The sequence below is a fragment of the Scyliorhinus canicula genome, chromosome 2 (genome assembly GCF_902713615.1).
Source record: "Scyliorhinus canicula chromosome 2, sScyCan1.1, whole genome shotgun sequence".
Taxonomy (NCBI): Eukaryota; Metazoa; Chordata; class Chondrichthyes; order Carcharhiniformes; family Scyliorhinidae; genus Scyliorhinus; species Scyliorhinus canicula.
In genome coordinates, this window is record NC_052147.1 from 15,396,345 (window position 1) to 15,417,307 (window position 20,963).

Genomic DNA, 20,963 nt, shown 5'->3' on the forward strand with positions numbered 1-20,963 from the left:
CTCTCTCCCCATAGCCTTTAATTCCTCGAGAAATCAAGAATTTATCAATTTCTGTCTTAAAGGCACTCAACGTCCCGGCCTCCACCGCCCTCTGTGGCAATGAATTCCACAGACCTACCACTCTCTGGCTGAAGAAATTTCTCCTCATCTCTGTTCTAAAGTGACTCCCTTTTATTCTAAGGCTGTGCCCCCGCGTCCTAGTCTCCCCTGCTAATGGAAACAACTTCCCTACGTCCATCCTATCCAAGCCATTCATTATCTTGTAAGTTTCTATTAGATCTCCCCTCAACCTCCTAAACTCCAATGAATATAATCCCACGATCCTCAGACGTTCATCGTATGTTAGGCCTACCATTCCTGGGATCATCCGTGTGAATCTCCGCTGGACCCGCTCCAGTGCCAGTATGTCCTTCCTGAGGTGTAGGGCCCAAAATTGCTCACAGTATTCTAAATGGGGCCTAACTAGTGCTTTATAAAGCCTCAGAAGTACATCCCTGCTTTTATATTCCAAGCCTCTTGAGATAAATGACAACATTACATTTGCTTTCTTAATTACGGACTCAACCTGCAAGTTTACCTTTAGAGAATCCTGGACAAGGACTCCCAAGTCCCTTTGCACTTTAGCATTATGAATTTTGTCACCGTTTAGAAAATAGTCCATGCCTCTATTCTTTTTTCCAAAGTGCAAGACCTCGCACTTGCCCACGTTGAATTTCATCAGCCACTTCTTGGACCATTCTCCTAAACTGTCTAAATCTTTCTGCAGCCTCCCCACCTCCTCAATACTACCTGCCCCTCCACCTATCTTTGTATCATCGGCAAACTTGGCCAGAATGCCCCCAGTCCCGTCATCTAGATCGTTAATATATAAAGAGAACAGCTGTGGCCCCAACACTGAACCCTGCGGGACACCACTTGTCACCGGTTGCCATTCCGAAAAAGAACCTTTTATCCCAACTCTCTGCCTTCTGTCTGACAGCCAATCGTCAATCCATGTTAGTACCCTGCCTCGAATACCATGGGCCCTTAATTTACTCAGCAGTCTCCCGTGAGGCACCTTGTCAAAGGCCTTTTGGAAGTCAAGATAGATAACATCCATTGGCTCTCCTTGGTCTAACCTATTTGTTATCTCTTCAAAGAACTCTAACAGGTTTGTCAGGCACGACCTCCCCTTACTAAATCCATGCTGACTTGTCCTAATCCGACCCTGCACTTCCAAGAATTTAGAAATCTCATCCTTAACGATGGATTCTAGAATTTTGCCAACAACCGAGGTTAGGCTAATTGGCCTATAATTTTCCATCTTTTTTCTTGTTCCCTTCTTGAACAGGGGGGTTACAACAGCGATTTTCCAACCCTCTGGGACTTTCCCTGATTCCAGTGACTTTTGAAAGATCATAACTAACGCCTCCACTATTTCTTCAGCTATCTCCTTTAGAACTCTAGGATGTAGTCCATCTGGGCCCGGAGATTTATCAATTTTCAGACCTTTTAGTTTCTCTAGCACTATCTCCTTTGTGATGGCAACCATATTCAACTCTGCCCCCTGACTTTCCTGAATTGTTGGGATATTACTCATGTCTTCTACTGTGAAGACTGACGCAAAGTACTTATTAAGTTCCTCAGCTATTTCCTTGTCTCCCATCACTAGATTACCAGCGTCATTTTGGAGCGGCCCAATGTCTACTTTTGCCTCCCGTTTGTTTTTAATGTATTTAAAGAAACTTTTACTATCATTCCTAATGTTACTGGCTAGCCTACCTTCATATTTGATCCTCTCCTTCCTTATTTCTCTCTTTGTTATCCTCTGTTTGTTTTTGTAGCCTTCCCAATCTTCTGACTTCCCACTACTCTTTGCCACATTATAGGCTCTCTCTTTTGCCTTGATGCATTCCCTGACTTCCTTTGTCAGCCATGGCTGCCTAATCCTCCCTCTGATAACCTTTCTTTTCTTTGGGATGAACCTCTGCACTGTGTCCTCAATTACTCCCAGAAACTCCTGCCATTGCTGTTCTACTGTCTTTCCCACTAGGCTCTGCTTCCAGTCGATTTTCGTCAGTTCCACCCTCATGCGCCTGTAATTACCTTTATTTAACTGTAAAACCTTTACATCTGATTCTACCTTCCTTCTTTCAAATTGCAGACGGAATTCTACCATATTATGATCACTGCTTCCTAAGTGTTCCCTTACTTTAAGATCTTTTATCAATTCTGGCTCATTACATAACACTAAGTCCAGAATAGCCTGTTCCCTCGTGGGCTCCATCACAAGCTGTTCCAAAAAGCCATCCTGTAAACATTCAATGAATTCCCTTTCTTTGGGTCCACTGGCAACATTATTTACCCAGTCCACCTGCATATTGAAGTCCCCCATGATCACTGTGACCTTGCCTTTCTGACATGCCCTTTCTATTTCGTGGTGCATTTTGTGCCCCTGGTCCTGACCACTGTCAGGAGGCCTGTACATAACTCCCATTATGGTTTTTTTGCCTTTGTGGTTCCTCAACTCTACCCACACAGACTCCACATCGTTTGACCCTATGTCGTTTAGTGCTATTGATTTAATTTCATTTCTAATTAACAAGGCAACCCCGCCCCCCCCCCCTACCCACCTGTCTGTCTTTTCGATAGGTTGTAAATCCCTGGATGTTTAACTGCCAGTCCTGAACGCCCTGCAACCACGTCTCTGTGATGCCTACCACATCATACCTGCCAGTCACAATCTGGGCCACAAGCTCATCTACCTTGTTCCGTACACTGCGGGCATTTTAATAGCACCTTTAATTCCCTATTGACTGTCCCTTTTTGTTTTCTTAGTGTGGTGGACCTTGGTTTACTGAGCCTTTCCATACACTGTCATATTTTGTGAGATGGGGACTATCGTAACCTCTCCTGAGCTCTGTCTTTTCGTGATTTTTTGTAATCCTAAGCAGCTTCGCTTCCCACTGATTCCTTCACCTCTTGGTTCCCTGACTTTCCCTTCCCCCCCAATCTCTAGTTTAAAGTCCTATTGACCACCCTATTTACTCTTTTCGCCAGAACACTGGTCCCAGCTCGGTTCAGGTGGAGACCATCCCAACGGTATAGGTCCCCCCTGTCCCAAAACTGATGCCAGTGTCCCATGAAAAGGAACCCCTCTTTCCCACACCACTCTTTCAGCTACGTGTTAACTTCCCTTATTCTTGCCTCCCTATGCCAATTTGCACGTGGCTCGGGCAGTAATCCGGAGATTATGACCCTTGAGGACCTGTTTTTTAATTTGAATCCTAGCTCTTTATAATCTCTAAACAGGTCCTCTTTCCTAGACTTGCCTATGTTGTTGGTACCGACATGGACCACAACAACTGGATCCTCCCCCTCCCTCTCCAATATCCTTTCAAGCCGGTCAGAGATGTCCCGCACCCTAGCACCGGGCAGGCAACATACCATGCGGGACCCTCTATCCTGCTCACAAAGGATACTATCTATCCCTCTGATAATAGAATCCCCTACAACTACAACTTGCCTATTTACTTCCTCCCCTTGAATGGCCTGCTGAACCATGGTGCCTTGGTCAGCTGACTCATCCTTCCTGCAGCCCCGTTCGCCATCCACACAGGGAGCAAGTGCCTCGTACCTGTTGGACAGGGTCAAGGGCTGAGGCTCCTGAGTTCCTGACTGCTGGTTCCCTTTACCTGCCTGACTTGCAATCACACCCTGCTGTCCCTGGCCACTGGCAGGATTTAAACTATTTACTCTGACAGGTGTGACTGCCTCCTGAAACAAAGTGTCCAGGTAAGCCTCCCCCTCCCGGATGTGCCTCAGTGTGTGAAGCTCAGACTCCAGCTCATCAACTCTGAGCCGGAGTTCTTCGAGCAGCCAACACTTACTGCAGATGTGGTCGCTGCAGCTCGCAATGGGATCTGCCAGCTCCCACATCAAGCAGCTTAAGAAGTGTCCGAGTACTTTAGATTGTACCGAGGGACCAGACAGGGCTGCCCGCTGCTGTTTGCACTGGCCATAGAGCCGCTGGCGATTGCGCTGAGAGCCGCAGAGGGTTGGAAGGGGATGGTGAGGGGCGGGGTTGAACACAGGGTTTCTCTTTATGCAGACGACCTGCTCCTGTACGTGTCGGACCCAGTGGCCGGGATGGGAACTATACTGGGAATGCTGAGAAAGTTCGGCCAGTTCTCAGGATACAAATTAAATACGGTCAAGAGTGAAATGTTTGTGGTCCAGGCAAGGGGCCAGGAGAACAGATTGAGAGGGCTACCGTTTAGGCTGGCCCTTGGGGCCTGATATAATAATTTGATCCAATCCACCAATCCCTCCCCGAACCCAAACCGTCCGAGCACCTCCCATAGATAGTCCCACTCCACCCGGTCAAAGGCCTTCTCGGCGTCCATTGCCACCACTACCTCCACCTATCTACCCGCCGGGGGCATCATTATCACATTGAGCAATCTCCTCAGATTGGCCGCCAGCTGCCTACCTTTCACGAACCCCGTTTGATCCTCCCCAATCACCTCCGGTACACAGTCCTCCATTCTACCCGCCAGTACCTTTGCCAGGAGCTTGGCGTCTACATTAATCAGGGAGATTGGCCTGTAGGACCCGCACACCTCCGGGTCTTTACCCCGCTTCAATATCAGAGATATGGTGGCTTGTGACATTGTCGGCGGCAGGGTCCCTCTGTCCCTTGCCTCATTGAAAACCCTCGCCAAGACCGGGCCCACCAGCTCAGAGAACTTCCTATAAAACTCTACTGGGTATCCATCCGGCCCCGGGGACTTCCCCGAGTGCATGGCCTTTAGGCCCCCCAATACCTCCTCTACTCTAATCGGGGCCCCCAGCTCTTCCACTCGCCCCCCACCAACTGTTGGGAATGTTAACCCGTCCAGAAACCTTTTCATCCCCTCCGGTTCTTCCGGCGGCTCCGAAGTATACAGCTTACGATAGAAGTCCCGGAATACCCTATTCAATTCTGCCGGGTCCTCCACTTTGCGCCCCCCCTCGTCCCTCACTCTACCTATTTCCCTGGCCGCCTCCCTCCTCCCGAGTTGCTGCGCTAACAGTCTGCTAGCCTTTTCCCCATGCTCGTACACCACTCCCCTCGCCTTCCTAAGCTGTTCCACGGCCCTGCTCGTGGATAGTGCCCCCTGTTCCGCCTGTAGTCTCTGCCTCTCCCTGAGTAAAACCTCCCCCGGGGACTCCGCGTGCTCTTCATCTATCCGACCCATTTCCCTGACCAATCTATCCATCTCTGCCCGGTCTGCCTTGGCTCTGTGGGCCCCAATTGAAATCAGCTCCCCCCGCACTACTGCCTTTAGCGCCTCCCACAAGGTCGCCGCTGAGACCTCCCCGTGTCATTCACCTGCAGGTAATTTTTTATACATTTCCGAAGCCTCTCGCAGATCCCCTCCTGCGACAGCAGTCCCACATCTAGCCTCCATTGCGGGTGTTGATAGCTCGCTCCCCCGAACTGCAGGTCCACCCAATGCGGGGCATGGTCTGAAATGGTAATTGCTGAGTATTCCGTGTTCTTTACCTCCCCCATACAGTCCCTGCTTAGTACAAAGAAATCTATCCTGGAATATACTTTATGGACGTGCGAGTAAAACGAGTAGCCCCTTCCTGTTGGCTGTCTATCTCTCCAGGGGTCCACTGCCCCCATTTGCTCCATAAACCCTTTCAGCTCCCTTGCCATTGCCGAGAGTCTACCCGTTCTGGGACACGACCGATCCAAAGTCGGCTCAAGGACCATGTTAAAGTCCCCTCCCATTATTAGCCTGCGAGAATCCAAGTCCGGGATCTTCCCCAGCACTCTTTTAATGAAGTCCACGTCATCCCAGTTCGGGGCATATATATTCACCAGCACCACTCTTCTCCCCTCCAGTCTGCCCCGTACCATCAGGTATCTGCCCCCCCTGTCTGCGGATATGCCCTCTGCCACAAATTGCACGTGCTTGATCGATCATGATTGCCACCCCTCTGGACTTCGAGTCCAAGTCAGAGTGGAAGACCTGGCTAATCCAGCCCTTCCTTAGCCTGGTCTGGTCTGACACGTTCAGATGTGTCTCCTGCAACATAATTACGTCCGCCCTCAGGGCCCGCAAGTGCGCGAACACCCGCGCCCTCTTAACCGGCCCATTCAGTCCCTTGACGTTCCAGGTGATCAGCCTGGTCGGGGGGGCACATCCCACCCCCCACCCCCACCCCGCCGGTCAGCCATAGCCTTTCTCGGGCCGGCCCGACCCGTGCGTCGCGCCATTCCTGGCCCGCCCTTTGGCTGCCTCCACCCTCGACCTCCTTTCCAGTGCCTATTTCAAGTCCCTCTCCCATCAGCAGAACAACCCCCCCCTCCCCTAACCCCATCCCCCGATACCCCCACCCCTGCCATCTACTGGCTGTAACTTTCCCCCCCCATCTGACTCCCTTGACTAGCCAATCTGCTAGCCCGGTGACTCAACACTCCGGCGCCTTCCTGTCTCATTCCCATTGTTTCCCCGTCCTCCTCCCCACCCACTGGGGCAAGCCGGCTCCAGTGTCTTCCGCGAGCTGCACAAAAAGCACAAACCAGCCCAAACAGGAAAAAAAAAACACAGAAAAAAGAGCAAAAGCACATAAATGTCCATGAACAAAGGAAAGAGTCTCAAATGTTCCGCTTGGCCCCTTTGGCCCAGCAAACCGTTGAGCAGCAGTCCAGGCACATTCGGCGTTCCTTCCCACAGAAATCCTCGGGCCCTAACTCGCGTCCTTGGGGCCTCCTTTCGGGACCAGCCCCAGGTCCCTCACAAAATCCATCGCTTCTTCGGGCTCGGAGAAGTAGTGGTGTTGACCCTGGTGCGTGACCCATAGCCGAGCTGGGAACAGCAGACCAAACTTCACGTGCTTCTTGAACAGCACCTCCTTGACATTCTTAAAGGCTGCTCGCCGCCGAGCCACCTCCTGGCTTAGGTCCTGATAAATGCGGAGAACACTGTTGTTCCACGTGCTGCTCCTGGCGCTCTTTGCCCACTGCAGCACCCGCTCCTTGTCCACGAACCTGTGGAACCTAATCACCATCGGGCGGGGGGGGTCCGCCCGGCCGCCCCTGCCTTGCCTGCACTCTGTGCGCCCCCTCCAGCTCCAGCGGTCGCGGAAAGGCTTCAGCCCCCATCAGCTGCTTCAGCAGGTCTGCTACAAACGCTGCAGCATCAGCTCCCTCAGCCCCCTCCGGGAGGCCGACCATCCTCAGATTGTTCCTGCGGACTCTATTCTCCAGCTCCTCCACTCTGTCCAGCAGTCTTCTCTGCCGCTCTTTCAGGCCGTCAACTTCTAGCGCTGCAACCGTTTGTGCATCCGCCTGCTCCTCCACCGCCTCTCCCAGCTCCTTAACTTTAACATCCTGGGCGTCCAGCCTCTGGTTCAGCTGATTCACCGCTTTCTGGATTGGGTCCAAGCTGTCCCGCTTCAGCGCTTCAAAACTGGACTTCATTACCTGGAGCATGTTACCCAGCGCCTGCTGGATTACTGAGTCCGGGGTCCGTGTGTCCGCCATCTTAGGTCCCAGGCAATTTTCTTCAGGTCCTTGTCTCTGTCCCTTTTTCTCCTTCTTCTTCTGCCTTCTGGAATCCCGCTGTTCCATGTGCCGCAGCCCGCTCCACAGCACCTTTGCTGCCGCCTTCCTTCGCCCAGCTCCTTAAATTTTACCTCCTGGGCATCTGAAGTGGGTCCAAGCTGTCCCTCCTCAGCAGCTCCAAACTTTTTCCTTGTCCTGGAGGAAGGAAGGTCCGTGGGTCCGCCATCTTACCCTTCAGGTCAGTTTCCTCCTTGCCTCCGTCTCTCTCTCTCTCTCCCTCTACCTGCTGGCCTCCCACGATTCCATCCGCTGCAGCCCGCTCTCCTCTTCTTTCACGGCAGCCTTTTTGCCGCCCCCGTGGTCCCGCTATCGCGGGGAATCAGCTGTTAAGCCCTGCCGGAGTGAGAGCCCGCCGAATGTGCGGCTCACTCGAACATCGCCGCCACCAGAAGTCCTGCTGTTGATACTCTTTGCAGCATACTCAGACCTGTGCAATTCTACGTGGTCCGCAAATATTCCTTTAAAAAAAAACACTCTCCAGCTCACTTTTAAAATGATTTATCAATTCTGATTCAAAGGCTGTGGCAAAGAATTCGACTCAGAATATAAATAGAATGTGAAGATATTCCCTGATTCAATTTCTGGCTTCGGTTACTGTCTGTGTGGAGTCTGCACTTTCGCCCCGCGTCTGCGTGGGTTTCCTCTGGGCGTTCCTGTTTCCTCCCACAAGTCCCAAAAGACGTGCTGTTAGGTGAATTGGACATTCTGAATTCTCCCTCAGTGTATCCGAACAGGTGTCGGAGATGGGGGCCTCCATAGAGATACTACCCAGTTTGAAGTGGCGGTTGAACTGGTTCCAGGTCTTTAATATGGCTGCTACCACGGGGCTCCTTGAGTGTGTTGATGTGTGGGCGGGGCGGGGAGTGAAGTGGTGGCCAGTGCCCGGAGAAACTTCCCTGTGCAGGAGGCCTCCTCCATTTGGACCCATTCCGCCTCTTTAAGCCACCCCCTCATCCACTGCGTTCCCCGCCCAGTGGTAGAATAGGAGGTTCGGCAGGGCCAGACCTCCCATGTGTTACCCACTCTGCAAGGTGACTTTTTGTATCCTCAGGACTCCCCGATGCATTGAGTGAAATTCTGCTTGTTGCCCCCTCTTTGAATGTCCAAAAGGTTGTAAAGTGCCTAATCACAAGATGAAATGCTGCTCCTCCAGCTTGCATCAAGCTTTACTGGGAGACTGCAGCAGGCCAAGGACAGAAATGATTGGGTTACTGTTCTAGTAATTGGGTAAACTAATTAATTATTAAATCTTCTCCCATCTAAATTAACTCAATTCCCAGAACATCCATGGAACTACAAGCATCCCTGGAGTTACTTCCAATAAATACGCACAAATTGTTTTAATGCAAATAACTATTGGCACAGTTGTATTGTATATGAAGAATAAACCACATTATGCCCATTGAGAGATAGCTGGCTTGGACGTGTGGCCATTTTGAGCAGCAAAGAATGATACCACTTGAAAGCTTGGTCTTAGCCAAATGATGACTGGCAAAAATATATAAATCTGTGTTCTTTTCACCTTTACTGATGCAAGGATGGTGGGCCCTACAAAGTTTCCATTTTCGTACCCTTTCACCTGGATCTTCCTGCCATCCAGTAGCAACTTGGCACCCTCCTCCACCCCGCTCTGGACCAGATCACACACGCGGGTCTTTGCCTGAGGGGAGACAAGAGGGCCAAGGTCTGAGCCTGGCTGGTCACCTGGGATCAGGGAGAAAACAAAAGATTACACACGTGATCAGCCAATCACCTTTGCCTTACATAATATGGAAGGAATGTAGAGTAAACAGTTAGGCTGTAATTAGAGCATATAAAATTAGAGGATACAATAAGCACTTTGTGGCAGCACGGTGGCACAGTGCTTAGCACTGGTGCTTCACAGCTCCAGGGCCCCAGGTTCAATTCCGGCCTCTGGTGACTGTGTGAAATTTGCACTTTCTCCCCATGTCTGCGTGGGTTTCCTCTGGGTGCTCAAGTTTCTTCCCATAGTCCAAAGATGTGCATATTAGCTGGATTGGCCATGCTAAATTGTCCCTTATTTTCCAAAAGGTTGGGTGGGGGGGTTACTGGGTTATGAGGATAGGTTGAAGGTATGGGGTGCTGTTTCCAGGAGCTGGTGCAGACCAGGTGGGCTGAATGTCCTCCTTCTGCACTGTAAATTCTATGATTCTATGAAGCAGGTTCCTCTGCATTGTTCCTTATCACAAACTCTTAATAGAGAATATTGCCAACAGTCTGGTAAGGACTGCTAGCAAATACAAATTTAATTACCTTACTTAGTGAAATAATGGATTTAACTAGCTTGTATACATTTAATAAAATTGTTTACCCAACAAGATCATTTTGTCACACTGAAGAATTTAAAGCTATTTTGGTTACGAGGCCAAAAAGGTAAAATGCAATGTCTTTCAGAAAAATCATTTTGGACCAGTTCATGATTACTGGTGTTTCTGGCATTTCTTCAGTGCCTTTGGGTTAAAACTCTGGTCCACTAAGGACTGACAAAAAATGCCAATTCTGACCCCTCAATTTAGGTGGTGGGAGGACATGCTTTATATTTACTCCGAAAAGTCTGTTTCATATGATTGCAACTGTAGAAAACAAAAATGTGACTGCGAGAAGAGGCCCTGCAGTCCATTCAACTGCCCCTGCATTCCACGTCTGGCCTCTGGGACTCCACAGGGTTATTTTCACTTTTCCATCAAATTTATCTTTGTTCCATTGCATTGAATGCACAAATCGCACCTGAATTGACTCGCAGTTTCTTTGCCCTTTCCACCAGTTCAGGCAGCCAATTTCTAGCTTTCCCAACCAGGACAGCAGTCGACAGAGCCATGCAACGCTGTCCAGCAGCACCAAAAGCTGCTCCAACAAGCTGATTAAGAGTGTTCTCCTTGTTGGCATCCGGCATCACGACACCGTGGTTCTTAGCACCCTACAAGGAATTCACAGATAAAGGAAAGTGAAATGAAGGTACTTCTCCTGGTGTTCTCCAAGGGCTACATGGCAAAAATCAGGCTCAAACCACTATAGTAATTGGAGGCAGAAATCTCTTTTTAAAACCTTCACAGCACAGACAGGAACTGGAAGGTTGAACTCCTAGTACTAGGAAAACAATGCTTTCATGCAGAATAATCTCTTCTGCACTACCATATGGTGATTTTAAAGGTTTGCTCTCCTGCCATCAACAATTTGGAGTAGGACTTGCATTTTGCCAGGAGAAAATTATGAACTCCCCCAAGTCAGAGATGGCTAGATCATATATGGGCAGACCATTGCCCATACTGCTTGGGTTAGATGCTTGCACAGTCTAGGGATCATGTTTCTTGTGATTCTCTCTTTTCTCTCCCCCACCACAAGACCTGTGCTTGGCAGCCCTACCACAACAGAGAACTGGAACTCAGCAACACAGTAGAAGGTAAAGGACCCATTGCTACGGGAAGTAAATACCTTGCATGATCTCCCATGAGCACCAAAAGAGAAAATCAAACAATTTACTAACTGTCCTGTTCTCTGCCTATCCCACTGGTACTTTGTTACATCAGCAATTTTCTGCAATAATCTTCTCACCTTTCCCCAGCCTCTACTAGCTTATGTACAGTAGTAGTATATGGCATAATAACTCTTTCAGGTGTGAATTTAGGAAAGATGCCTTGCATGACTGACCCTCTGTCACACTGCAACAGCGAAAAAAATGTGAGGAGATACAATGCTATTGACTGGGCCTCCCAATTATCAACATTAATTATTAGAACCTAGAAAAATACAGCACAGAACAGGCCCTTTGGCCCACGATGTTGTGCCAAATTTTTGTCCCAAGATTAGGAACAAATTAATCTACACCCCATCATTCTACCGTAATCCATGTACCTATCCAATAGCCGCTTGAAGGTCCCTAATGTTTCTGACTCAACTATTTCCACGACTGAATGGGCAATGAAACTCAGTGAAACTATGGGGCATGTTAAGGCACTGTGACTACCAGGATCGTTATAGATTAAATTGAAAACTGAACTTTAAAAAAAAAAAAAGGAATTAAATAACCCTTCTTGCTCTTTCCATCTCAAATCAGGTACTACACCAAATAAGGTAGAGAGATAAGCATCCTTGGTATAAACTATACCAGAAATGGATCACGTTGCTGGAGTAAGGGATGGAAGGCTGGTAAAACGTGGAGGCTGCACAATTTAAACTTACAATCGTAGGAAAGGAAAGTTATAACATCTCTGGAGAAGGGGGTGGGGCAGGGAAGGAAAAAAATTAAATAAAATTTCAATACAATGGGATGGGGGGGGGGGTTGCAGAAGCAAATTTTGTACTTGACCTAGCTGCTCCAAGAGAATCATTAAAAATGGCGACGTGCAGGGGAATGATAAGGATATTCACCATGTTTGATTGGACTCTCTTGCCATTTTTGGAACCTCTTGTGTAGATGTACTCTCCTGCTTGATTGGAACCAACAAAGCTGATAGCCTTTATAGCAGGATGGTCACAAATGAAGTTTACAGCTATAGAAAAAGTAAAAAATAAACGGCGTTACATTGTTCTCCAGTTTTGCAGATTACAGTCTAGAGGCAACACAAGAACAGGGGTCAGGAGGTTGATTGAGGAACAGAACAACTTGGAAAAATGTTACTGAGGTACCAAAGGTATTATTTTTTTTTGGCCTTGCGTCTCGAATGAGCACATCCTATATGAAGAAAATCAGCAATAATTCATTACCCCATATAGCTAATCATGATATTTAAAGCTAACTTAAGTGCCGTAAATAAAGTGCCATTTTTCCTCCTCTCTACACTAAATAACGAGTGAAAAATCACAGGCAGCGTTCGAGGGAATTTAAAAAATATTATGTATTAAGATTCTCAAAGAGAAGTTCTTCAATGTGCCAGAAAAGGAAATGACAGACTTCACACTATCTGTACCAATGCTGCTAGGCTGACTAAAAGCCCAAGTATGGTCCAAATTCCTTTAACGCGCGTGGAAGCACAAAATAATTTGGAGAACAGGTTATTCGTGCTGTGGCCATCAAAACAAATATACTAAATTTTCATATGACTAATCAACACCCTAGGGTCAATTCTAACCACAAGAAACTAAACTAGTGGTAGATCTGTGGTGAACTGCAAAGGGAATTCATGTTAGATTTACGGCCAACCTCACTCACTTCACTAAGAACCCCAAGCAATGAAGACTTTCAATGTCATAATTATTTACAAGACTGTTGTAGAGCTTAGGATAGGTGTTGGAGTATGTTTAGGGATTGGCACAGGCCAACTTCAGATTTACAGGAATGCTGAATTTCCTACCATCATGTTGCCCATGGATAATATTAAGGGTTCCATCTGGAGCTCCTGCGTCTTGAAACAACTTGGCCAGCAACATGGCTGCTCCCGGCACACGCTCCGAAGGTTTGAGCAGGAAGGTGTTCCCGCACACCATAGCCATAGGATACATCCAGAGTGGAATCATGGCGGGGAAATTAAAAGGAGTGATGCCAGCACACACTCCTATCGGCAGACGGTAAGTAAAGGTGTCCATATCTTTGCTGATGGAGGGCAAGGTCTCACCCAGCATTAGCGATGTGATACTGCAAGTATGTTCAACAACCTCTGTTGGGATAAAAGCAAAGATATGACAAAGTATTACACTGAGGACAAATTAAAGCCTCCACATTTCTTTAAAAATATATTTATTTCTATTCAAACAAGATTTTCATTATAACAAAAAAAATACAACAAATCCAAACCCCGTACTATACCAAATGCCTACTCAATAGTCCAGCCCCCTCCCCCTCTGAGAAATCAAAACCGTAATAAAATATAAAAAGCCAACACCCCTCCAAACAGTTGACGGTAGTCAGTTCTCTGAAAAAAATAGATGAAGGGTTGCCACCTCAAATGGAACCCATCCCCTCATGGTATACTTGATCTTCACAAGGTGCAAATTCCATCAGGCCTCCCAACTAAGCCAAGGCCTTCGGTGGCATCGGGGACCTCCCCCTAAGCAGAATTCACCTCTGTACTATTAGTGAAGGCTTGGATATCTGCAGCACTGGTGGGTCCGATACTCCAAAAATGGCCACCAACGGGTATGGTTCCAACTGAATGCCCCAAATCCCTGACATTTTATCAAAAAGACCCAGAATGCACAGAGGCACAAGGCAGGGGAGCCCTGGCAATTGAGCCATTGGAAATTGCTCTTACATCAAGAGAGAGAGAGGAGAATGATGGAACTCCTAAGGGAGTTCAGAACCTTCTCAGGTTACACATCTAACCTGAGCAAGAAAGTCTTCCCAGTGAACCCGCAGGGGAGAGAACCAGAGCTGGGGAAGTTGCCGTTCAAAGTGGCCCAAACCAAAGTCTGATGCCTGGAGATCGAAATAGCCTACAACTGGACATGGATCCACAAATGGAACCTAACACGTCTGGTGGAGGAGGTAAAAAGGGACCTACAGGAGGTGGGACTAACATGAAGATGAACGTGCCGCCCAGGTTTCTTTTCCTGTTCAAACCCTCCCAATCTTCGCCCACAAGGCCTTCTTCACTCAAGGTGACAAATTAATTATGGCGTTTGGATGGGGAGAAAAGAGCCCGAAGGTCAGGAAAAAGGTTCTACAGAGAAGAAACATGGGCGGCCTGGCCCTCCCGAACCTCCAATTCTACTACTAGGCTGCCACCGCAGAAAGGGTACAGGGATGGATCAATGAACCAGAGGCGGAATGGGTCAAGATGGAAGAGAGTTCCTGTACAGGGACGTCCCTCAGAGCACTGGCCTGGGTCGCACTCCCATTCCCCCCAGTCAGATACTCAAAAAGCCCAGTCGTAGTGGTCACGTTGAGAACGTGGCACCACTTTGGTCTGACCGCAATTTCCAACATGGCCCCGCATCTGCAAAAACTACAGATTCATCCCTGCGACAATGGATGCCTCCTTCAAAAGGTGAGGACAGGATGAAGAGACACTGACGGTAGGGGACCTGTACACAGACGACTAAGTAACGACCCCGGGGAATTCACGGGCAAACTCCAACTCCCGAAAGGGAACGAACTAAGATATAGACAAATCAGAACTTCCTTCAAAAAGTGACGACGACATTCACTCAGAAACCAGGTCACTCATTACTGGAAGCGCTCCTGCTCGTGGGCTTATTAAATGCTGCATGCTTTCTGCCCCAACATCTTGGTATATTCTGTGGCATGGCCCTCCCATCTACAGTCTTGATGGTCCTTCGCCCACCTCAGAACCCGTTCCTTATCCAGTTAACAATGAAATCTGACCATTATCGCCCATGGTGGCTCCCCAGAGCTGGCCTTCTGCCTCAGCGACTGATCCAAAAGATCCCCTCCCCCAACAACTTTTCAAACATCTTAGACACATATTCCGTGGAATGAGAGCTCTCCAGGCCCTCCAGCAGGCCAACGATTCTTAAGGTTTGGGAACTGGAGCGGTTCTCAATCTTGCCCTTAAGCACTCTACACTCCTCAGCCAACAATGCCATCTCTGCCTCCAGGGAGACAGTCCAACTACTATGGTCCGAAAGTGCCACCCCCAACTTCTGTATTGCCGTCTCTTGCACCTCTATTCGCCAATCCATCTTGCCCATGGCCACCCGAATTTGGGCCAAAGCCCTCTCCATTGCCTTTTCCAGATCCTCAGTTACCGTTTGCCGCCTGCTTCTTAAATTTGTTGGTCAAGAAGCTAACCAACATCTCAGTCAACCACGGAGGGGCCAATGACACAGCAGACGCCTCCACCATGTCCCCCCTGCTGAGGCTCGAGTAACTTTTGAGCCTGATGACAATCCGTGCCTGACTTCTGCCTTGTTATATTTACTGGATATGACTCATTCCATCAAATATCACCAATTTCCTCCAAAAACAAAAATCACCCATAAACAGGGCAAAAAGGGACAAAAACAAAGTACCCTGGCGGGAGCCACCCTGTGTGCGACTGCTAACCATGTAGCCTGCACGGGAAGTCAAGCCTCCACATTTTTTACTGTCACTGGAGTTGTACAAGCGAAATAAGTACAAGAAAAATAACCAGAATAGACAATTTCGACATTCTTCATTAAATAAGGCACAAAAAGATGGAGAGGAAAAGTTATTTAGCAAATATGAGGGGTTCTGGAATAATTCAAGATGTTTGTAACAGATTTGGAGGGAAGGGCACCATATATTATGATGGAAGTGGGTCAAATAACACCCCTTCCTCATCTGTAACTATACAAGTGAAACTTATGGCACTTAAAATTTCAGCTGGAAATCATTGATGTACATTTACTTCAGACTCTACACATTACTCACGCAAGCCTCTGAAAACATCTCCTTCAGCATCCGCCAAGGTTTTTCCTTGTTCTTTTGTGATGAGCTTGGCAATTTCAGCCTGTTAATAAATTTTTAAAAAAGACTTGTTTTAACTTATTCTGGGAGGGGAGAGAGAGAGAGAGAGAGAGAGAGAGAGAGAGAGCCAGGGTGAAGTTAGACATTATTAAAACTATGGTGCCAAAAAAAAACAAGTGTTTACCAGAAGAGACAACACTGCCAGGGAATAGATTATCAGAAGAGACAACACACAGCCAGGGAATAGAGAGATGAGGGATTCAGCCCAGGATCTGAAACACTAGGCGCTCCACAGCACTGCTACAGGAAAATGGCGAGGGGAAGACAAACACTTTCCCAGTGAGAAGGGAAAAAAAGGCAAAAAACTGATGGGTTGAGAGATTCTCGCACATGGAAGGGGTTAACATTAGCCCCTAGGTATTTTTGGCTTGTTCTTAAGCAGCTCTAAGCATCTGCTTCAGACCTGCACCTTCCTGGAAAAATTAGCAAGTTGGAGACAATCTTCCCTTCAAAACGGAATTTGTGAACTCTCTCAGTAAAGGGACTGGTAAATATATGTGGAAGATTTGCAAATAATTCTGTGCTTCCACAGTCCATTTGCCTGGTCACAGGATTCTCCCAATCCCATCACCCTCCATCATATTTAAGGCTTTCCTAAATATTAATTATCACACGTGCTGTATGACTTACCACATTGTCTTTTATGAGTTGCTGGTACTTTAGAAAAATCTGTTGCCGACTCAATACCGATGTTCCTGACCATGAGGGGTAAGCACGCTGACAGGAGTTCACAGCAGCAAGCATCTCCTCCTGAGTGGCCTTTGGGACTTTGCTAATCACCTCATTTGTTGCCTGGAAAATAGTACGGTCAGAAATAGGTGGAAAATTACCCCAGAATGTCCATTATAAACAGAAGCAGACTTCAGAAAATGAAAAATGTGAAAACTTGTACATACAAGCACAAAATTATCCTGTTTAAATGTTCAAACTGTCAATACTTTTTTTCCTCTTTTTAAAAATAAATTTAGAGTACCCAATTCATTTTTTCTAATTAAGGGGAAATGTTTAGCGTGGTGAAACCACCTACCCTGCACATCTTTTGGGTTGTGGGGGCGAAACCCACGCAAACACGGGAGGAATGTGCAACTTCACATGGACAGTGACCGAGCGCCAGGATCGAACCTGGGACCTCGGCACCGTGAGGTAGCAGTGCTAACAACTGTGCCATTGTGCTGCCTTGAACGGTCAATACATAACTACAATTTTCATACAACTTCATTCAAAGAAATTACAAAATGATTCAATTATAGCACTGTGAGGCTGTAAAGCATGAAGACAAACCCCCTGGACTTGCACCTCTGCTTGAACAGGGAAACACCCGGCAGAAACTCCTTTGTTTCTCATCTCAGTTGAGGGAGTTTTAAAAAATATTTTTAACAATCCATGCACACCCATGAAAAAGCCTGCCACTTTTCTAGCGTCTTATTTTGGTCCTCCAACAGACCCGTCGTCTCCGCTGATTAACATATTGTTCCTACATGTTTACCAATTTTTCCTTGTGCTCCATGGATATTTTAAAATCTAACTTTATTTTTTAAAACTAAATAAGAGAAAAATTTGACAGCATATACGCAAACACAGTAATGCCCCAATAACCTGTGTGGGCTATTCAGCTACATGCTCTAGAATTCAGTCAGCTAGATTTTTCATGTAAAAATCAATATAAAAACACAAGACTTACAGGGTTGTGGATGTCAATCCATTCTGAGGTGTTTGATTCAATAAACTTCCCATCAATAAATAATTTTGTTGTTGGCTGTAAAACAAAATGGGGCAGACTGCAACTAGACAGCAAAATACAGATACACTTGACCTGACTCAATTAAAATCAGTGGACTGGGGAAATAACAAACACTATTTTAAATATTTTAAAATTGCAGACAGCAGAATCCTAATGCCGACAATTTCAACATACATTTCATGGAATGGTACAAATTGCTTGAAAACCTTTAACTGTAGGCAACTTTGAAATGGTTTAGTTTTTCACCAGAATGTATTTTCCACCAGAATGTATTTTCCACCAAATGTCACTCATCTTGGCAGATCCATGATTTGTGAAGAGGGGCCTTTGTTTAACCAAGTACAATTAGTCCCAAATGAATTTGCTAACTGATTACTGAGAGTGGCTGATCCAGTCGAAGGGAAGTTGCATGTGAGAATCAAGGATTTAAGTAATTTAGAAATCTACGCACACCCATAAAAAAGCCTGGCCACTTTTCCAATTCTTGAAATGGAACATATGCAGTGAATGAGATTTTCCATTATTATAGCACAGGGCACTTTGTACAAACTTCCCATTTACTATAACTATCCAAATGGCCTGCATTCATCCAAAGATCTTCTGTATGGTGAGATGGGCCACAACCAGTGGACATCCATGACTACTACAAGGATACCTGCATGCGAGGTATGAAGGTAGCAGATATTGACACAGATAACTAGGAGGCAGTCGCTGACGGCAGCAACATCTAGAGGTTGACTGGAGAGGTGAGATAGGAAGCTCAGATAGCCAAGACAAAAGTCCAGAGTAAACAGAGACCAGCACCTGCACCTTTTCACAGTCTTCTTCTTCAGCAAATGTGGCAGACACTGCCATGTCAGAATTCCTTTAGAACAGGTGATGTTTAACATAGTTGACCACCATGGTGCGAGCCATTGTCTCATGACATGGATGACTGCCAAGAGAGACTTTGCAATGGAGTGCAAAGACAGTTTTGAATATGACCATGTAATTATACTGCAACAGCTGAGTTTGGCAGGGAAAAAATGTGCCAGATATACTGAACAGAACTACTTAAATGTAATACTTTAAGATTGGGGGTGTGAAAGAGTCATGGAGTCAAGTTTTACAGCACAGAAAGGCCCTTCAGGCCATCAAGCGAGAGAGTTAAGGGCAAAATAGGGAAAACACCAACAGAAAATTGGAGCAAATAAAAATTCCACCAAGCAGAATCTAACTTTCTTTTAAATATACGTGAGCGTGAAAAAATTGCAAGGCTATGGTGAAAGAGCCAGAAGTGGGACTGACTAAATTGCTCTTTGAATGAGCTGTACAGATCAGAGGGCTGAATGGCCTCATTTGGTACTATTGTATAATTTTAAATAAAGTAATGGGCTCAAGTCAATAGCGCAGGACAACTGTGAAAACTAAGCCAAAATATTTAAAGTTCCCGCACTCTCCACCTCAAACTTGGCCCTTAACTGCCCCATCCCTATCTTCTTGCTTCTGATGTATCAATAAAAAGCCTTCTTGTTGCCAGCTGGGTTTGTTTTGCGAATTAGCGCAGTTTCTAAACTCTGTTGCAGTTTTCCTATACATCTTTCACATGCCCAGATTTTCATAAACTGTACTTTATGTGCTCAATGCTTTTCCAAAGAGTTTCCAGATTTGGTCTAAATTTCCTATGCCAGTCATGAAGCAGTTACGGCATTGCAACGTAGGCGCAGCTGGGAAATGTTGGAAACTAGAACAGGAGGAGCGATGTAGATTTCAATAAAATGGAAGGAAAGGTGTCACTAATATTCATCAAATAGTTGCTCCATTGGTAAACTGTTACCTGTACTCAAAAACACTTTACCAAATAATCTTGTCATTTGGGTGAGAAATTAACATTTTTAATTAAACTTTAGTTACTTTCGATCAAAGTCTGCTCTCCATGTAAAATGCAAAGCAAGGAAATTATACAAACATAAAGAGCTTGTCCATAAGCAAGGAGGAGCAGAGCAGCAGATTCATTAACAACACTGTTCAGGAGCAGAAACTGCATTCAAGATAACTGGAATAGTTCACATCACTTTTAACAGACAATTGAGAGAGGATAAAACAAAGGAAATCTGATAGAATTGAACAATTATTTTCTTTCAACAAACTTTATAGGACAGTTGGAGCTAGCTGAAACTTACCCCAGATGATGAATAGCACAAACGTCCCAACGGTGGAACAATCTGAAAAGCAAGGTAGAAAAGAACATTTCTGTATCTTGACAATGCAAAAACTTCCCTTCATTGTTTCAGCTGCATAGAAATTTTTGGATTTCCAATCTTTATTATGCCCATCTCAAACTCATGGTGGACCAGTTCCCACTCCCTCTCGGCCTAGCTTCTTTCTTTTTGGAGCTGGTTTCAATCGTTTCTCCATTTTAATTTAGATTAATTGCCCTACATGCTTAAGATTCTTTTCCATCATAAACCACCCCCCCCCCTCCAGTTTTAGAAAATATATTTTGGGGAAGGTTTAGTGTGGCATTCTGTGAAGCAGGCTTGTGGGGACTGAGAGACTGTGTGTGACGACTTTAATTAAGCGGGGAAGATGGGCTGAGTATCTACAAAATTATGGACATCAAAGGGGCGAGGTGTGAAAGACATGCAGACATTTACTTGAAGTAAATGCTCAAGTTGGATGTTCTGCAAGTAAGATATGGGTAGGAATTTGCATTTGGGGATAAAGAAAGTTAGTTATGTTCAATTGTTAAATTTCAAAGGAAAATAGAAAGGAATGACAACATGGGAAAGGTCGCAACTAAATAAGGTTATGGTTATTAAATTTTATTTTACCCAAGAGCATAAAGGGTTTTATATTCTGGGAAAAGTAAATTTTGAAGAAGGACATGGACCATGGAAAAGATTAAAGAAAATATACTTTTAAAAGGTTGAGAGCAGCATTGGAAATGGCCATGTATGACCTCCTGGAGTGTGCTTTATGCTGGGATAGAATTTTGTGTTAAGAGAATAAATAGCCTTCAGCAGCCAACCCAAAAAAGTGTCTATTTTTCCTGAAAACAGTTTAGGTTTTCTGAATCTCTACAGCAGAGAGAGAAGCCCTGCGACATATCTCCCCTACAGCAACAGTGGGTTGCCTTGAGGTAACGTTACTGGAATTTTTAATAGATTAAATTTTTATAGGGATTGTTGCCTGAAGGGTGTGAGTCAACCTTGTAGAAATCTTTGGGGGGGGGG

General features: G+C 46.2%; 1 protein-coding gene across 3 annotated transcripts in view; it reads right to left on the reverse strand.

Annotated features, from left to right (window-relative positions):
• aldh6a1 (aldehyde dehydrogenase 6 family, member A1) overlaps positions 1 to 20,963 on the reverse strand; it is a 45,469-nt gene that overhangs the window by 11,953 nt on the left and 12,553 nt on the right. For all 3 annotated transcript variants that reach the window (XM_038774089.1, XM_038774081.1, XM_038774096.1), the window contains exons 2-9: positions 19,911 to 19,952; positions 17,689 to 17,763; positions 16,638 to 16,799; positions 15,912 to 15,990; positions 12,913 to 13,215; positions 11,990 to 12,111; positions 10,349 to 10,538; positions 9,123 to 9,304 (exon numbers count right to left, since the gene is read on the reverse strand). In XM_038774089.1, the coding sequence (XP_038630017.1) occupies positions 9,123 to 9,304; positions 10,349 to 10,538; positions 11,990 to 12,111; positions 12,913 to 13,215; positions 15,912 to 15,990; positions 16,638 to 16,799; positions 17,689 to 17,763; positions 19,911 to 19,952 (1,155 nt within the window). The remainder of the gene's footprint in view (positions 1 to 9,122; positions 9,305 to 10,348; positions 10,539 to 11,989; positions 12,112 to 12,912; positions 13,216 to 15,911; positions 15,991 to 16,637; positions 16,800 to 17,688; positions 17,764 to 19,910; positions 19,953 to 20,963) is intronic.